General features: G+C 47.1%; 1 protein-coding gene across 2 annotated transcripts; it reads left to right on the top strand.

Annotated features, from left to right (window-relative positions):
- Window positions 1-7,668: 7,668 nt before the first annotated feature.
- On the top strand, window positions 7,669-12,328 carry LOC109742857 (glucose-1-phosphate adenylyltransferase small subunit 1, chloroplastic/amyloplastic). 2 transcript variants are annotated; one of them, XM_020301953.4, is made up of 10 exons: window positions 7,669-8,062; window positions 8,593-8,889; window positions 9,438-9,707; window positions 9,826-10,005; window positions 10,276-10,379; window positions 10,469-10,580; window positions 10,751-10,849; window positions 10,929-11,048; window positions 11,511-11,648; window positions 11,942-12,328. In XM_020301953.4, the coding sequence occupies exons 1-9, from the start codon at window positions 7,856-7,858 to the stop codon at window positions 11,625-11,627; spliced, it is 1,506 nt and encodes a 501-aa protein (XP_020157542.1). In that variant the 5' UTR covers window positions 7,669-7,855; the 3' UTR covers window positions 11,628-11,648; window positions 11,942-12,328. The 2 variants fall into 2 exon arrangements, with proteins under 2 accessions (XP_020157542.1, XP_020157541.1); XM_020301952.4 differs by having other exon boundaries at window positions 11,511-11,661.
- Window positions 12,329-14,551: the final 2,223 nt, after the last annotated feature.

Below are 14,551 nucleotides of genomic sequence, written 5' to 3'. Positions count from 1 at the left end.
TCATCCAAGATCAAACGGATGCGCACAAGCTATCCCCGCCTTGGGAAGGGCCCTTTGTGGTCAGCAAGAATTTGCACAATGGGTCATATTACCTCATTGACATTCGGGAGCACAAAGATTCACGTAAGTCGGAGGAAGAGACCCGTCGGCCGTGGAACATAGCTCAGCTTCGGCCTTATTACACTTGAGCCACCGGCTCTCATAATGTACATATTTCTCTAGCCATGTATATATTATGATAAGCAATAAAGCAGGACCTCTGTCCTTTTTTCTCCTCCAAAGGTGAACGTGTTGTTTCCATGGCAAGATCACATGATAACTTGAAGGAGGATCCGGCTTATGATCGTATTCGAATCTAGCCGTACGCAATATAATCACTTGGGGGCTTCCTGTTCAAACATAGGTCGTATTCGAACCAAAGAGAACATAGCTGTCGATACCCATTTGATTGGCAAAGTGCCAAGCTCATTGGGGAGTTTTCTTTGATCATATTTGAATCATAGTTCAACCCCCTTTGGGAACCGACGTGGATCGTATTCGAATCAGCGTCGTTAAACAACTCCTAAGGTCATTTGGGGGCTTCCTGTTCAAACATGGGTCGTATTCGAACCAAAGAGAACATAGCTGTCGGTACCCTCTTGATTGGCATCGCCAAACCCACTGGGGGCTTTATGATCGCATTCGAATCTTAGCTTAACCCCTTTGGGACGGGTCTCTGGTCGTATTCGAACCGGAAGCCCCTGAGTTTTGATTTTTTGATTTACAACAAGTTCTTCTGGTGGTATCAACAGTGTGCACGGTGGTTTTTGTTCCGCCGGCTTAACTTTGATTCACAATGTTCATCACACACAATCAGTATTATCAAGACTGGTAAACCGGAGGTGAGGTACCAACCTTATTATCCGGGTTATATAATTCGGAAGTATACTTGAAGGCCGGTAAGTGTGTTATTACGGTTATATCAAGGACATAATTGAGGACCAGTCTTTCGAGACTTAGATTTCTATTCCGGGTTATATGTATGAGACTATGATTCTCTGTGCGGTAAGCCGCCTAGAGACTTGTGATTTGTTTTTCTATGCAGGATAGTTAAAGACGACTATTTGAGCTTAAGGAAAATGAATGATCAATTATGACCCGGAGGAATATAAGGAAGTAACTTCAATGGAATTCAGCATTCAACAAGTGCACGATGGCACGACAAAATTAAAATGTTGGTCCTATTCTATTACAAGACTCCCCGAGTCCAAAAGGGTGAAGCATTGTTTAAATAAGCCGCCTGAAGAGTCAAGATGTTGGCCGGGTCGAAGCTTCCGGCTCATCCCTCTCCGCTCCTCCGGCTGTTCCTATGACCTGGAAGGTTGACAATTTCCAGTCAATGTCGCTCAGAGCTTCAAATTGCGCCTCCTCGTCAATTAACCCGGCCGGGTCAATGTCTGGGGCAAAGGTATGCTTACGAGTCGGCGGGACTAAGCTGATGGCTTCATAACGCGGAGTAGGGATCCTCTGATTCTCTGCGTCGTAGCCCGGCTGGTACTTGGTCAGATCGGTGTCGTTCCCAATCAGGGTGGCCACCGGGCGCACGATTTTCACGCAGGCAGCAAAGTCCTTTTGATCGAAGGGGGTGCCGTCTTCCTTCAAGCTGGGGTAACCAAGTGCAATGTCAGCCGGGTCTAGCTTTGGAAGGAACGCCTTGGCCCGGTTCAGAGCAGCTATGGCTCCGGCTCTTGCAGAGGCCCGTCGCAGCTCTTGGACACGCTGAGGAAGAACGGCAAGCTGGCGAAGAACTTCCGCCAGGTGAGTCGGAACCTCGTTGGATAGGGCCACCACGGCCAAGGCACGCTGTGACCCGGTGTAGAGTTGCTCCACCAGAGTGTACACGGCCTTCAACTTGGTCAACACATTTTGATTGAGGTTGGCACTTCTTGGACCTGTTTAAACAGAGTAAGATAAGCCGCTGGCAATGATGGGCTATGAGACCTAAAGATTGAACTTGACGAGAGCTGGTGGAATGACTTACCGAAGATCGCGGCGACCATCTGTGACATGTGGCGTTTTAAGCCGGAGAGTTCGGCGTTTCTCTCCGTCAGAGCCTTCTCCGCCTGTTCGGCCCGGCTCACCAGAGTAGCCTTCTCTTCGGCCCAAGTTTTCCATTCAGCTTCAAAGTTTTTCTTCAGCTTCTCTTGAGCAGCAATACTGGACACGAATTTGGCGTTGGCCTTCCGGGTCTCAGTTTCCTGCGTCCTCAGGTGGGTCTTCAGATCAGAGATGTCAGCCTCAAGCTTCTTGCAAGCAGCCTGCACAATTTCCGGGTTACAATATGAACAGTTACTATGCAATTTTAAAGTCCCAAGCGCTTTCCAAGCAAAGACACTTGGCACTTGGGGGCTAATGCATGTTGAAAGTCTCTATCTACAAATTACCGGTTCATGGAAGTAAGCCGGAAGTTAAGTCTACAACATATTCTATCATAAGTAGTAGACTTGGGGGCTAGAGTATGGTAAAGAGGATTATGCAGTAAGCAGTAGAGTGGTACCTCAGACTTCTGCTGTATCTGCTTCACCATGTCGATCTCCAAGTCCCGGCTGCTGTGCACTTGATTGACATAGCCGGAGATGATCTCTCCAATGCTCAGGTTGCTGTAGTCGGTGACGTCCAGCTTGGCCCGGTGGCGCTCTAGCAACTCCTCCTTCGCAGAGCACTTAGCCAGCGCAGTGGGTCTCCCCAGCTCGACAAACTCCGTCCGGGTGATTACCACGTCCGGGTCATCGGCCGGCTGAGCCGGGCTGGAGATATCTGGGTTGGTGGAAGTCTCCATGGCCGGCTCATCAGTTGGAATGGTGGCGTCAGGAGCAGAAGCAGCTGGCGGCTCTTGAACTGAAACCTCCGGCTCAGGCAAGACCGTCTCTTCGACTGGCTTATTTTTCTTTGCTCTTTTACTGAGCTTTGCTTGAGCACTGAAAGGACACAAGGTTAGTACAAAAAGTATGAGTAAAGATAAGCACAACAAGAGAGGATCATCATTACCCGGGTACGGTCTTGAAAGCCCGAAGGTTCGATTGCATAGAGTCGCCAGAGGAGGGTGATGTTTCCTGATAATTTGAATCGGAAGAATTGAGTGGTTGACGTATAACACCCACCAAAGGATGAAAAGGATATAAGTTGGATATAACCTCGGTCCGGCGCTTCCTTGACGCCTCAGGTAAACCGGAGGAGAGATCAGCATCCTTGTTGGTCCAGGTGTGCCGCCGGCTCTCATGAATCTGTTGCTTCAAAAGAAATTGAGGATCTTGATAAGCTAAAGGATGTGAAAATCTTACTTTCCGGGTTACTCTTCGGACTTTCAGCCTTGGCAAGGGCTCCGAGTCGGAGGAAAGTGTCATTACCTCTTCAATCACCGGGTTACTTGCTCCGGTGTCATCCTGTTGATGAACAGTATTGATAAGGTGGACAGAAATAAACAAGAAATACAACAAGAGCTTACAGGTTCAGAGGTTACCTCTGACTCGGAGCTGTCACTCAGTTGAAGCAGCTCTGAGGCAGTGGGCCTGCTTCCCTTCTTGCGGGGAGCGGCTCTCTTGGCGGCTTTCTTAGCCTTCCTGGCCTTCTTGGCCGCCTCATGGTCATACTTGACCTTCCAGAATTTGTCATCAGCCTGAAAAATACAATGACGATTTCTTAAGGTTCAGATGAAAATTACCTAAAGAAGAAAATAAGATGTTCAGATCAGCGGCTTACCGCTGGGGCCGGGTTGGTCTTGCAGAAGGGGCTTAAGCCGGTCCTCCCTCAGTCTGCCAAGATCTCATTTAAGAGGGCCTTGGTCATGTCTTCAACAACGTCTTCAGGAAGATCGTTGCGGCTGTGTCGCAGGGGGTCATCTTTCCGGCCCGTGTAATCACACATCAAGCCGGGGCGGCGGCTCAAGGGGATCACCCGCCACGAGATCCAGACCCGGACCAAATCAATGCCATTGAGGCCATTTCCCAGGAGAGCCTTGATTTTGTTGATGGTGGGGATCAGAGGTTGGCGCTCCGCCTGAGATAGCTTGTCTGACAGAGGGTGAGTTGGTTCCAGACGAGAGGGACGAAAGCCGGGCAGCGGGCTCTCGTCAGCCGGCGAAGTGTCCTGGCAGTAGAACCACGTCTGGTTCCAGTCCTTTGGGTGGCTTGGCGGCTCGGCGTAAGGAAAAAGGCAGTCTCTCCGGCGTTGAATGGAGATTCCGCCAAGTTCCAGGCTCGGTCCGTTGGCACATTCATTCTGGCGGTTCAAATAGAATAGCTCTCTAAAGAGCAGAAGGCTAGGCTCCTCTCCAAGGTAGACTTCGCAGAATACTTGGAAGTTGCATATGTTTGACACGGAATTGGGTCCTATGTCTTGTGGCCGCAGATCAAAGAAATTCAGCACATCTCTAAAGAACTTTGAGCCGGGCGGTGCGAAGCCCCGGCTCATGTGATCAGCAAAAATTACCACCTCCCCGTCCCTTGGCTGTGGTCTCTCCTCTGATGGGTCGGGGGCACGGTAGGACATGACGTCCTTCTTGGGCAGGTAACCCGTCTTCACAAAGTCCGCTAAGGTCTCGTCGGTGATGTTGGACCTCATCCAGTTGCACGTGATGGGTGCTTTGGGAGCTTTGGGAGGCATGGTGAAAGTCGGAAGCCTATGATAAAAGGAAATGTCCGGTTTAATTATAAGCCGGAGGAAATTTTCAGTTCAATGTTTAAAGTGGCGGCTTATGGAGGGGCCTAATGACATAAAGCTAAGTACATCGGGTTATCTAAGCCGCTGGAGGTATTTAGAGTAATTCAATTGTCTACAGTTTCATCATAAATAAGCCGGAAGATTTCACGGCGCGTTGTTTCTTTTGAGCCGGAAGGTTTTACGGTGCGTGGCTTCTTTGAGCCGGAAATGTAAGCCGCCATAGCTCAGCAGATGCAGTTTTTTACTAAGTATGGTGAAAACAAGTTTCACATATCGCAGTGAAAATTTTGGATCAAAATGGTCGACTAAAGGGAAAGGTTTCTAGACCTAAAACAGACGCAGAGGAAGTTCATAAGCTTGAACGGAGCCTTTATGTAGTAAGAAAGGATCTATGAACATTGGAAACGGGCGTGAAACAACTACCACAGCAGTCCTATGCAATCAGAGATCAAGAAAGGTGGTAAAAATCAAATCTACCAAGAACTCGCGACGAATGGTGAAGAACACGGGAAGAACAGCAGGAGCTTAATGTGGATCTACTCTATGGAGTGGCGAGGGCTTACAGGTGCTGGTGAGTCGCGGAGGTCGCCGCCGTTCTCTCTGGACACAACGGGTTGATGCAGCGGCCGGAGTCGGTGAGGACGAGGAGACCCGCGGCGGCGGCGGCGATGGAGCTCGAGCGGGAGAACAGTGGCGAGAGGAGGAAGACGAGTGGCTGGAGGCTCAACGGGCCGGGCTATTTATAAGGTGAGGCTCATAAGTGGGCGCGAGAAACGAGGAGGCCACAGCGCGGTTATCTCACCATAAAAACGCCTCGATTTTCGGGATGGCAGTAAAGATAAGATCCGTTGCGGATATGGTGGAGTAAAAAATGGACTTAATGGAAGATGACATCACGGCGGATTACCCGGAATCCAGAAGATGATGTCACGCCGGGTTATGGCCTTCACACAATTGTAAGCCGGAGATTTTCTATCGAAAGGATTGAAGATTGACATGAGCCGGCTCAAATCAATCTGGGGCCTAATGTTGAGGATATAACCATTGGAGTCACCCGGCCAGGAGGGGCCGGGTTACTCATAATGGTCATCGCCTGAAGCCCGGTGCCAAGCTTGGAGACGGTGGGCCAAAGATGGGCTTAAGACCCGGTGATGGCTTAAGGCCCGTAGTTACAACCGTCATTATGGTAGAACTTGTAGTGTAAGGCAAGAATAGATAAGAGTCCGAGCCGGACACTCTTATGAGCCGGCCGGGACTCTGAGAGCTGCTGGGCGTCAACCTCTCTATATAAAGGGATGACCCGGCGGCGGTTCAAGGGCAAGAAAGATCTCGTCGAGAGCCAGGCATAGCAGTTAAGCTCCCTGGTCATCGAAACCCTAATCAATACCACCTCAACTGGACGTAGGCTTTTACCTTCACCGTAAGGGGCCGAACCAGTATAACCCTCGTGTTCCTTGTCCCGTTTAACCACTTCAAGCTTCCTAACTGCGATGGCTCCACGACTAAGTCCTAGCTCGAGGACATCTGCCGTGACAATTCCACGACACAAACCCTAGTCCATCTCTTGTGCTTAATCTTTGTACTGGAACCTTAGATTGGTGCTTGTGGGTGACTAGTAGTGTTGATTACATCTTGTAGTTGATTACTATATGGTTTATTTGGTGGAAGATTATATGTTTAGATCCATTATGCTATTTAATACCCCTCTGATCTTGAGCATGATTATCATTTGTGAGTAGTTACTTTTGTTCTTGAGGTCACGGGAGAAATCTTGTTGCGAATAATCATGTAACTTGATATGTGTTCGATATTTTGATGGTATGTATGTTGTGATTCCCTTAGTGGTGTCATGTGAACGTCGACTACATGGCACTTACCTCGTTAGGGCCTAAGGGAATGCATTGTGGAGTAGTTATTAGATGATGGGTTGCGAGAGTGACAGAAACTTAATCCCTAGTTTATGCGCTACTTCGCAAGGGACTATTTTGGATCAAAAAGTTTAATGCTATGGTTAGATATTATCTTAATACTTTTCTCGTAGTTGCGGGTGCTTGCGAGGGGGTTAATCATAAGTAGGAGATTTGTTCAAGTAAGAACAACACCTAAGCACCAGTCCACCCACATATCAAATTATCAAAGTAGTGAACACAAATCAAACCAACATGATGAAAGTGACTAGATGAAATTCCCGTGTACCCTCAAGAACGTTTTGATTATCATAAGAGATCGTTTTGGCATGTCCTTTGCCCCAAAAGGATTGGGCTACCTTGCTGCACTTTTGTTACCATTACCGTTACTTGCTCGTTACAAATTTATCTTGCTATCAAACTACTCGTTACTTATAATTCCAGTGCTTGCAGAGAATACCTTGCTAAAAACTACTTGTCATTTTCTTCTGCTCCTCGTTGGGTTCGACACTCTTACTTATCGAAAGATCTACGACTGATCTTCTATTCTTGTGGGTCATCACGCCGCCGCCCACGCTCTTTGGGCCCGTCGGCGTCCACCGTCCACGCCCACAGACAAGGAGGAGCTGGTCATCTTGGACGACGACGAGGAGCAGCAGCGGCCGTGCGGACATATGAGTACGCACGACAACTCCAGCGGTCGCTCTTTGATTGTGGTCCTGTGCCGCCCTCGCCGTCGCATACCTTGTGCACATTGAGAAAAAAATGACCAATTTTTGTATCTCAATGCTAATTTCGAATTTGAATATACTTTTTCTAGGGGTTGTAGGCACATACGCCGAGAACATCAGAGTTGGCCTGAACCTCAAAAAAACAAACAGAGTTGTCCTGAGAGAGATGCTCACTGCAGAATATTCCTGTCATAAAAAAGAAAACGTGAAATATAGACACGCGTGCGCAAGCAGAGCCGTTGGTCCGAGCTTCATCTCGACCGCACACGCCATCGCGGCACATGGACAAACACAACCATAAATGCAGACAAGCCATGCCCTGAGCTGCACACACAGACACGGGAAGAAAGCGGAAAAAAGAAGCTGAAAACTCTCACAGCCGCTGAAACGGAGAAGCGTCCGTCCAACAGTGTACGTGTGCGCGCGCCTGTCCTGCCGCCAGCCCCACCTCAGACCTCACTCCCTCGCCCTCTCTCGGCCGTCGCTGCCACCGCCTCGACCCGTCACTCTCTGCCCCCGATGGCGATGGCGACGGCGATGGGCGCGACGGCCGCCACGTACGGGGCACCGATCCCGGCGCCGGCACCCGCCGCATTCTCTCCTCATCGCGCGGCCGGCGGGCGGCGGGTGCGGGCGGTGACGGCGAGGCCGCGGCCCCTGTTCTCGCCCCGGGCCGTCTCGGACTCGCGCAACTCCCAGACGTGCCTCGATCCGGACGCCAGCACGGTAATGCGCGATCCCGCCGATCACCTTCCTAAACACTTTTCTTTGACATTTACCTTCATCCACACTTTATTATGCGACTTTTAGCCGTCCCTTTCGTGATTATTACGCTGGAAAAGGTTCGTGCGCACGCAGAGTTGGGGTTTCGATGCGGCTCCCTTATTTTATTTTATCTACTACTCCATACTTGGCGCGTTTGGATGAGCAGATGGGGTTCGTTTTCTCGCGCCTTTCCGTTGATTTCACGATGGTCCTGTCGGCTGCCGCATTGGGGTAGAGTGTATGTAGATTATGATCCATGAAATGTGGGAAGGCGTAGAATTATTTACTCCATGCCTTCAATTTAAAGCGTTTATATAAACTGGCTCAAGTCCTGAAGACTGTACTGCTAACATTTTGCATTTTAATTTATCAAATCATGTGATAGAAGTACATAAACCTGAGACAGCAGTTCATCCGGTTAATATTTGGAATGTTTTGACATAATTTTTTTCGCATCACATCCAACTGATGTGATCCATCCATCGCCGCAGAGTGTTCTTGGGATCATCCTCGGTGGTGGCGCCGGGACAAGGCTGTACCCACTGACCAAGAAGAGGGCCAAGCCTGCGGTGCCGTTGGGTGCCAACTACAGGCTCATAGATATCCCGGTCAGCAACTGCCTCAACAGCAATGTGTCCAAGATCTATGTTCTCACGCAGTTCAACTCCGCGTCGCTCAACCGCCACCTCTCGAGGGCCTACGGGAACAACATTGGTGGATACAAGAATGATGGCTTTGTCGAAGTTCTCGCTGCGCAGCAGAGCCCGGAGAATCCTGACTGGTTTCAGGTACCTTGGTTGATTCATCTTCCATCTAGATCTAGAGTATCAATCTCGAACTATTACTATGTGTTCATGTAAGGGCTCAAATTTTGTACCAAGCAGGTCAAGAATTTTAAACTTCAAATAAGAAGTAAATGTAGTTGCAAAAATGCATAAAAATAAATTGTGGTATGTTGTTAAATTGCATAGAGTAGAAGAAGAGCAGCGGAGATTTTTTTTTTCTATCAACATATCAGTTAATGAAAAGAAATTCATGCATTATTCACAGTTTACACCCTGTTGTACTTCTGTCCCAGGGGACAGTTAACATTTAATAAGTTGAATTTATCTTTTAGAAACATTCGGACAAATCATTTATCTTTTAGAAACATTCATGAACTTGGAGGGTCCTGCAGTTTCCTTGGAGTCAAAAAATCAAGTTCACAATGATGCATAACAATAGATGCTGCAAACACCCTTATGTTATCCCCTGAGGCCTGACATGTTATGTTCTTTTTATATTAATATAGTCTTGAACCAACAAGTTTTTGTTCTCTTGCCTTTTCCCAAATCAGGGTACCGCAGATGCCGTACGACAGTACTTATGGCTGTTTGAGGAACACAATGTTATGGAGTTCCTTATTCTGGCTGGAGATCACCTGTACCGTATGGACTACCAAAAATTCATTCAAGCACACAGAGAAACAGATGCTGATATTACTGTGGCTGCCCTGCCAATGGACGAGGAGCGCGCAACTGCATTTGGCCTGATGAAAATTGACGATGAAGGGAGAATTGTTGAGTTTTCAGAAAAACCAAAAGGAGAGAAGTTGAAGGCAATGATGGTATGCAGCTAAGTAGCACTTTCTGTATCTAATTTAAAACATACGATACGCCTTAAGGAGCCGAAAGTATATATGCTTGTGCAGTTAGTTTTTCAGTTGACATGCTGTAATCTTGCAGGTTGACACCACCATACTGGGCCTTGATTCTGAGAGGGCCAAGGAATTACCTTATATTGCTAGCATGGGAATCTATGTTTTTAGCAAAGATGCGATGCTTCGGCTTCTTCGTGACAATTTTCCTTCAGCAAATGACTTTGGAAGTGAGGTTATTCCTGGTGCAACAGAAATTGGAATGAGGGTACGCTATGCTCTTGAAGCTTGTAGTGCATGTTATTCTTATTATTTTCACTGCTGTAACTTTTATCTTGTGAAACAAGGTGAAACTCCTTCATATTTTGTAGTAAAAGTGAAAGCATTGGTTTATGAACTTAAATATTTGTCCATCAAGAATTTAGATTTCATGATCTTTTGAGAGAACTTACTTATCGACTTTGTAGTTACTTCAATTTGTTTCCAGTGTTCATATTCCATATACTTTGTTTGCTTAGGCTGCTATTATCTGTGACAGGTGCAAGCTTACTTATATGATGGTTATTGGGAAGATATTGGGACTATTGAGGCATTTTACAATGCAAACTTGGGAATAACCAAGAAGCCAGTACCAGATTTTAGGTAGATATTCTACAGTTGAAAAAAGTTAGGAGGGGCATTTTGCTCGATTCACTACCTATTACTCACTTTTGGTAAAAACTTGTTTGCAGCTTCTATGACCGTTCTGCCCCAATTTATACACAATCTCGATACTTGCCTCCTTCGAAGGTTCTTAACGCTGATGTGACAGACAGTGTTATCGGTGAAGGTTGCGTCATTAATGTAAGCCGCCTTTTCCCTTGAGACTCTAGGTCACGACATGTTTAGGACCTTAATACCTGATATGTTATCCATCGGATATCTTGTCCTCCCTCAAGTCTAGTTTCTCATCCTTCGGTACATGGGCTTTCTAAAATTCACTATCTTGTATTTATTTTTCTCCTTTTGGCTAGCATTGTACAATCAACCATTCTGTTGTTGGACTACGCTCGTGCATATCGGAAGGCGCAGTAATAGAGGATTCCCTGCTAATGGGTGCAGACTATTATGAGGTGAAATATAATCAAACAGAACTGTGCTAATAGCGCCATGAAAGCGTTGTGAGAACATAGTGAATTTTTTTTTGTGCAGACGGAAAATGACAAGCAAGTCCTTTCTGAAAGTGGCGGCATTCCCATCGGTATTGGAAAAAATGCGCACATCAGAAAAGCAATAATCGACAAAAATGCTCGAATCGGAGAAAATGTGAAGGTACTTCATATACATCTCTACCTCCTGCCAGTCAACCCGTATTTTCATGTATGCTCTGTTCAACTACTCATTACTCTGGGGTGAAAACAAGAGGGGGCTCTATCTGAACATAAATAGACTCATAGATTTTTCTTGGTCATTATCATCTTCTTGTTAATGATAGGATGTTTGCAAGAATGTGCCCTGAAACACTGATTTCAGTCCTCTTTATGTTACCAAATACTAATGCATTATTCTGTGGCAATATTTCTCAGGCAAACCGTATGCTTGCTTAAAAAACTCTTTACTTTCCTACTCCCTCCAATCCATATCACTTGTCGCTCACTTAGTAAAACTTTAGTACAAAGTTGTACTAAGTGAGCGAGAAGTAGTATGGATCGGAGGGAGTACTGAAAAAGAATATTATGCCATGTTTATTGTGGTAAGTAATGTCAGATCCTAATTGGTATGCTGCTTTTACAGATAATCAATGTTGATGATATCCAAGAAGCTTCAAGGGAGAGTGATGGATACTTCATCAAAAGTGGCATTGTCACCGTGATCAAGGACGCCTTAATTCCGAGCGGGACAGTCATATAGAGAGGCAACCGTCACCGCCATGTATATAAGCCAGGTTCCCTCGCTCGTGCAAACAGAAATTTCTTGTCTTGATGCTTCTTCTTATTATGGCTTCTGCACTCCACCAAAATTTCCAACATGCTCTTTTCTTTGTTATTTTATCAAAAAAAAGTCTCTGCCATAACCGTGGATCAACTGCACTAGCAAATGCCAGGGACAGCTAGCTGCCTAGCTGCATCCCTATGCCTTTACTTGAGTGGCTAATTCTTTCATTCCGTTTGCACGTACAGCAATCATACTTCACTTTGAAAACTGACCGTTCCCCTGCACTGCAGGTTGGCTTGCAGACTTACAGTGACCTCCAATGCATCCATGGCTGGTTTCCCATGTTCACCAAGCTCTGCATCGACTCGGGAGTATCATCGGCGGAAAGAATAAAACAGTGGCCACCACTCAAGGCACCATTTTTTTCCTGTTAACTAGTATATGAGCAAATGTTTTGAAGTTGAAGTCTGAAAATTGCATTAGGAATCTGGATGTTTTGGCATGTACAATCATGTCCTTTTGTAGTCTCTAGGCTTGAACTGGACATCCGATGTTTATTTGCATCGCTTAGAGCATCTCTAGCCGATCCCCTGTAATTTAGCCCCTCAAAGGGCTTCTCAAACCTTAACTCCTTACATTTAAGGAGTTAATAAAAATCTCTAGCCGATCTCCTATAATTTAGCCCCTCAAACGGCTTCTCGAACCTTATCTCCTTACATTTAAGGAATTACTAAAAAATGGTTCCTAGTCGAACTCCTAAATGTTAACTCCCTAAAATATTTTCTTTGCCAATTCTTCTAAGTTTTAGTTTAAGTATTAAATTTCAACTGCATATTTGCACACATACTAAGAGCTTGACTCAGGGCAACTTTTTCTGGAAGCAAACCAAACAGGCCCTAAATCTAAACTTGATAAATGAAGGTTCACACAATTCATGAATATTATAAATTTAAAGCTCACAAATTAAATTATTTAAAATCCGAACACATGAAAGGGTCCAAATGAAGTGAAGATGCATTGATAGAAGCACAACAATCAACTGCTGCTGTGGAGTACACAACAATCATTTTCTGTTATGAATGACACACAATAAATATATATATTTTAATAAAAGTATGCTTTGTTATGCAGTAATCTGATCCAACAGTCGTGCTTCAAAATTTCTTTTGTACAATCTTTGACATTTGAAGACACTAACTTCGAATTGTTTTTTATAGGAATTGGGGAGTGAGAACCAATCAGGTTTCTTCCACTTTTGTTTATCATCCGAGGGAAACACACCCATGTTTATCTTCCTGATATGAAAAATGTACTATCACATAAAAATACGGAAAAATGTTAGCTGGCAACCGTCAGCCAGGGGGATTTCCCAGCGCCCCCCCCCTCCTGGCCGCTAGATTCAGAACACGAATCTTAAAGCGCATGTTTGTCTTTTGATAGGAATGGAGGTACTAAATTCCTTGTCATTTTCTCCGGATACTGGCCAAAGATTCTTAGCATTAGGCGTGACCACATGAAAAATCCCGAGGAAGTGGGACGGAGAGGACATCCCCAATCCTTCAGAGCAACTCCAACGGGGCGACCCATTTCGTCCGCGGGTGTCTGTTTGGGTCGGGCGCGTCCGCTTTTCGTTCGTGTGCGACCCATTCATGGCCCATTTTTTAGCCGGATTTGCATCGACGCGGATACAAGACGGACGCGCGCTTGCCTTCTCCTCCCTCGGGCCCGCTGGTCGGTGGCACATTGGCCTCTCCCCATGCAGCAGCAAACCCTCGCCCGCCTCCTTCGTCGCTGACGCCGCCGCCCATTTTTTTCGGTGACTCCGCCAGCTGCCGACGCCGCAACATCCGCTCTGCAATGCCGCCATGATGCAGAGCATCCCTCGGACACTACATCACCACCGCAAGCACCGAGGGGACCAATGACAAGAGCACGTGCACGCGCCATCGAGAACGAGGTTGATTCTCTCCTCTTCGAGTTTCACTCGGATTCACATGAGAATTGGGTTCTACCTCATAAAGACATGTTATGCATTCTAGGATACCAAGGAGATGATCGTGAGAAGGAGAAGGCGAAGACTCGAGCATCCACGGAGCAAGAGAAGGAAGGAGAGGTCGAGAAGAACGAAGGAGAGAAGCTCCTGGACACCCCGGGTACCTGGACGGAAGGACCCCGGGTGCCCGGACTCGAAGACGTGGGGAGGGCCAAACCCCCTGGACACCCCGGGTGCCCGACCGTAGCCTGGGCCTCGCCCCAGCCCCACCCGGGTGCCCGGCCCCCCACCTGGGCCGCGCCCAGCTCGCCCCCGGGTGCCCGGCCGGCCCCACCCAGCCACCTGCGGCCACCCCCGGGTGCCTGGGCCTTGGACCCCCGGGTGCCCGGTCCTCCTACAGCCGGCGCCCCTGACCGGTCCGGGTGCCTGGCCGGTTTGCCCCCGGGTGCCCAGACCACTCCGAGGGCCTGCATGCCTCTTTGGGTTTTTACCCTTGTATCCCCCCCTCCTCCTCTTATTTAGTCTCTAAACTATATAAGGACCTCCCCTAGCTCATTAGAGGGATAGCAAAGTATTTAGAACACAAAGAGAGAGCTTTGCTCCTTGTATCCCCTCCTCTTGGAGATCAAGCCCCCATCTAGGGAAGAATCCTTTGGATTATCAAGCCCTCCTCTTGGAGAAGATCAACATCAAGACCTCACCTAATGGGAAGAACTTACCTAGTGCTATTTTCCTTGAATTGGTCTTGTAATCTTGTAGATCTCATGTATGCTACTCTAGTGGATGTGATATTTGGGTTTGTTTGAGTGATTTGTTCCTTGTGTTCTTGAGTGTTCTTCCTCTTTTCCCCCTCCAAGTGTGAAAAGATCCCCTCTAGGGTTTCACCCTACAACATCTTGGTATCATG

Source organism: Aegilops tauschii, chromosome 5 (genome assembly GCF_002575655.3).
Source record: "Aegilops tauschii subsp. strangulata cultivar AL8/78 chromosome 5, Aet v6.0, whole genome shotgun sequence".
In the NCBI taxonomy this organism is placed as follows: Eukaryota; Viridiplantae; Streptophyta; class Magnoliopsida; order Poales; family Poaceae; genus Aegilops; species Aegilops tauschii.
This window is presented reverse-complemented; position numbering and strand designations above follow the sequence as displayed.

What these genes read in the sequence shown, in the direction of transcription:
- LOC109742857 (XM_020301953.4), top strand. Translation starts at nt 7,856, where the DNA reads ATGGCGATGGCGACGGCGATGGGCGCGACGGCCGCCACGTACGGGGCA. An exon ending in AGAAGTTGAAGGCAATGATG is followed by an intron (nt 9,708 to 9,825) that starts GTATGCAGCTAA and finishes GTAATCTTGCAG; the next exon opens with GTTGACACCACCATACTGGG. An exon ending in AAGCCAGTACCAGATTTTAG is followed by an intron (nt 10,380 to 10,468) that starts GTAGATATTCTA and finishes ACTTGTTTGCAG; the next exon opens with CTTCTATGACCGTTCTGCCC.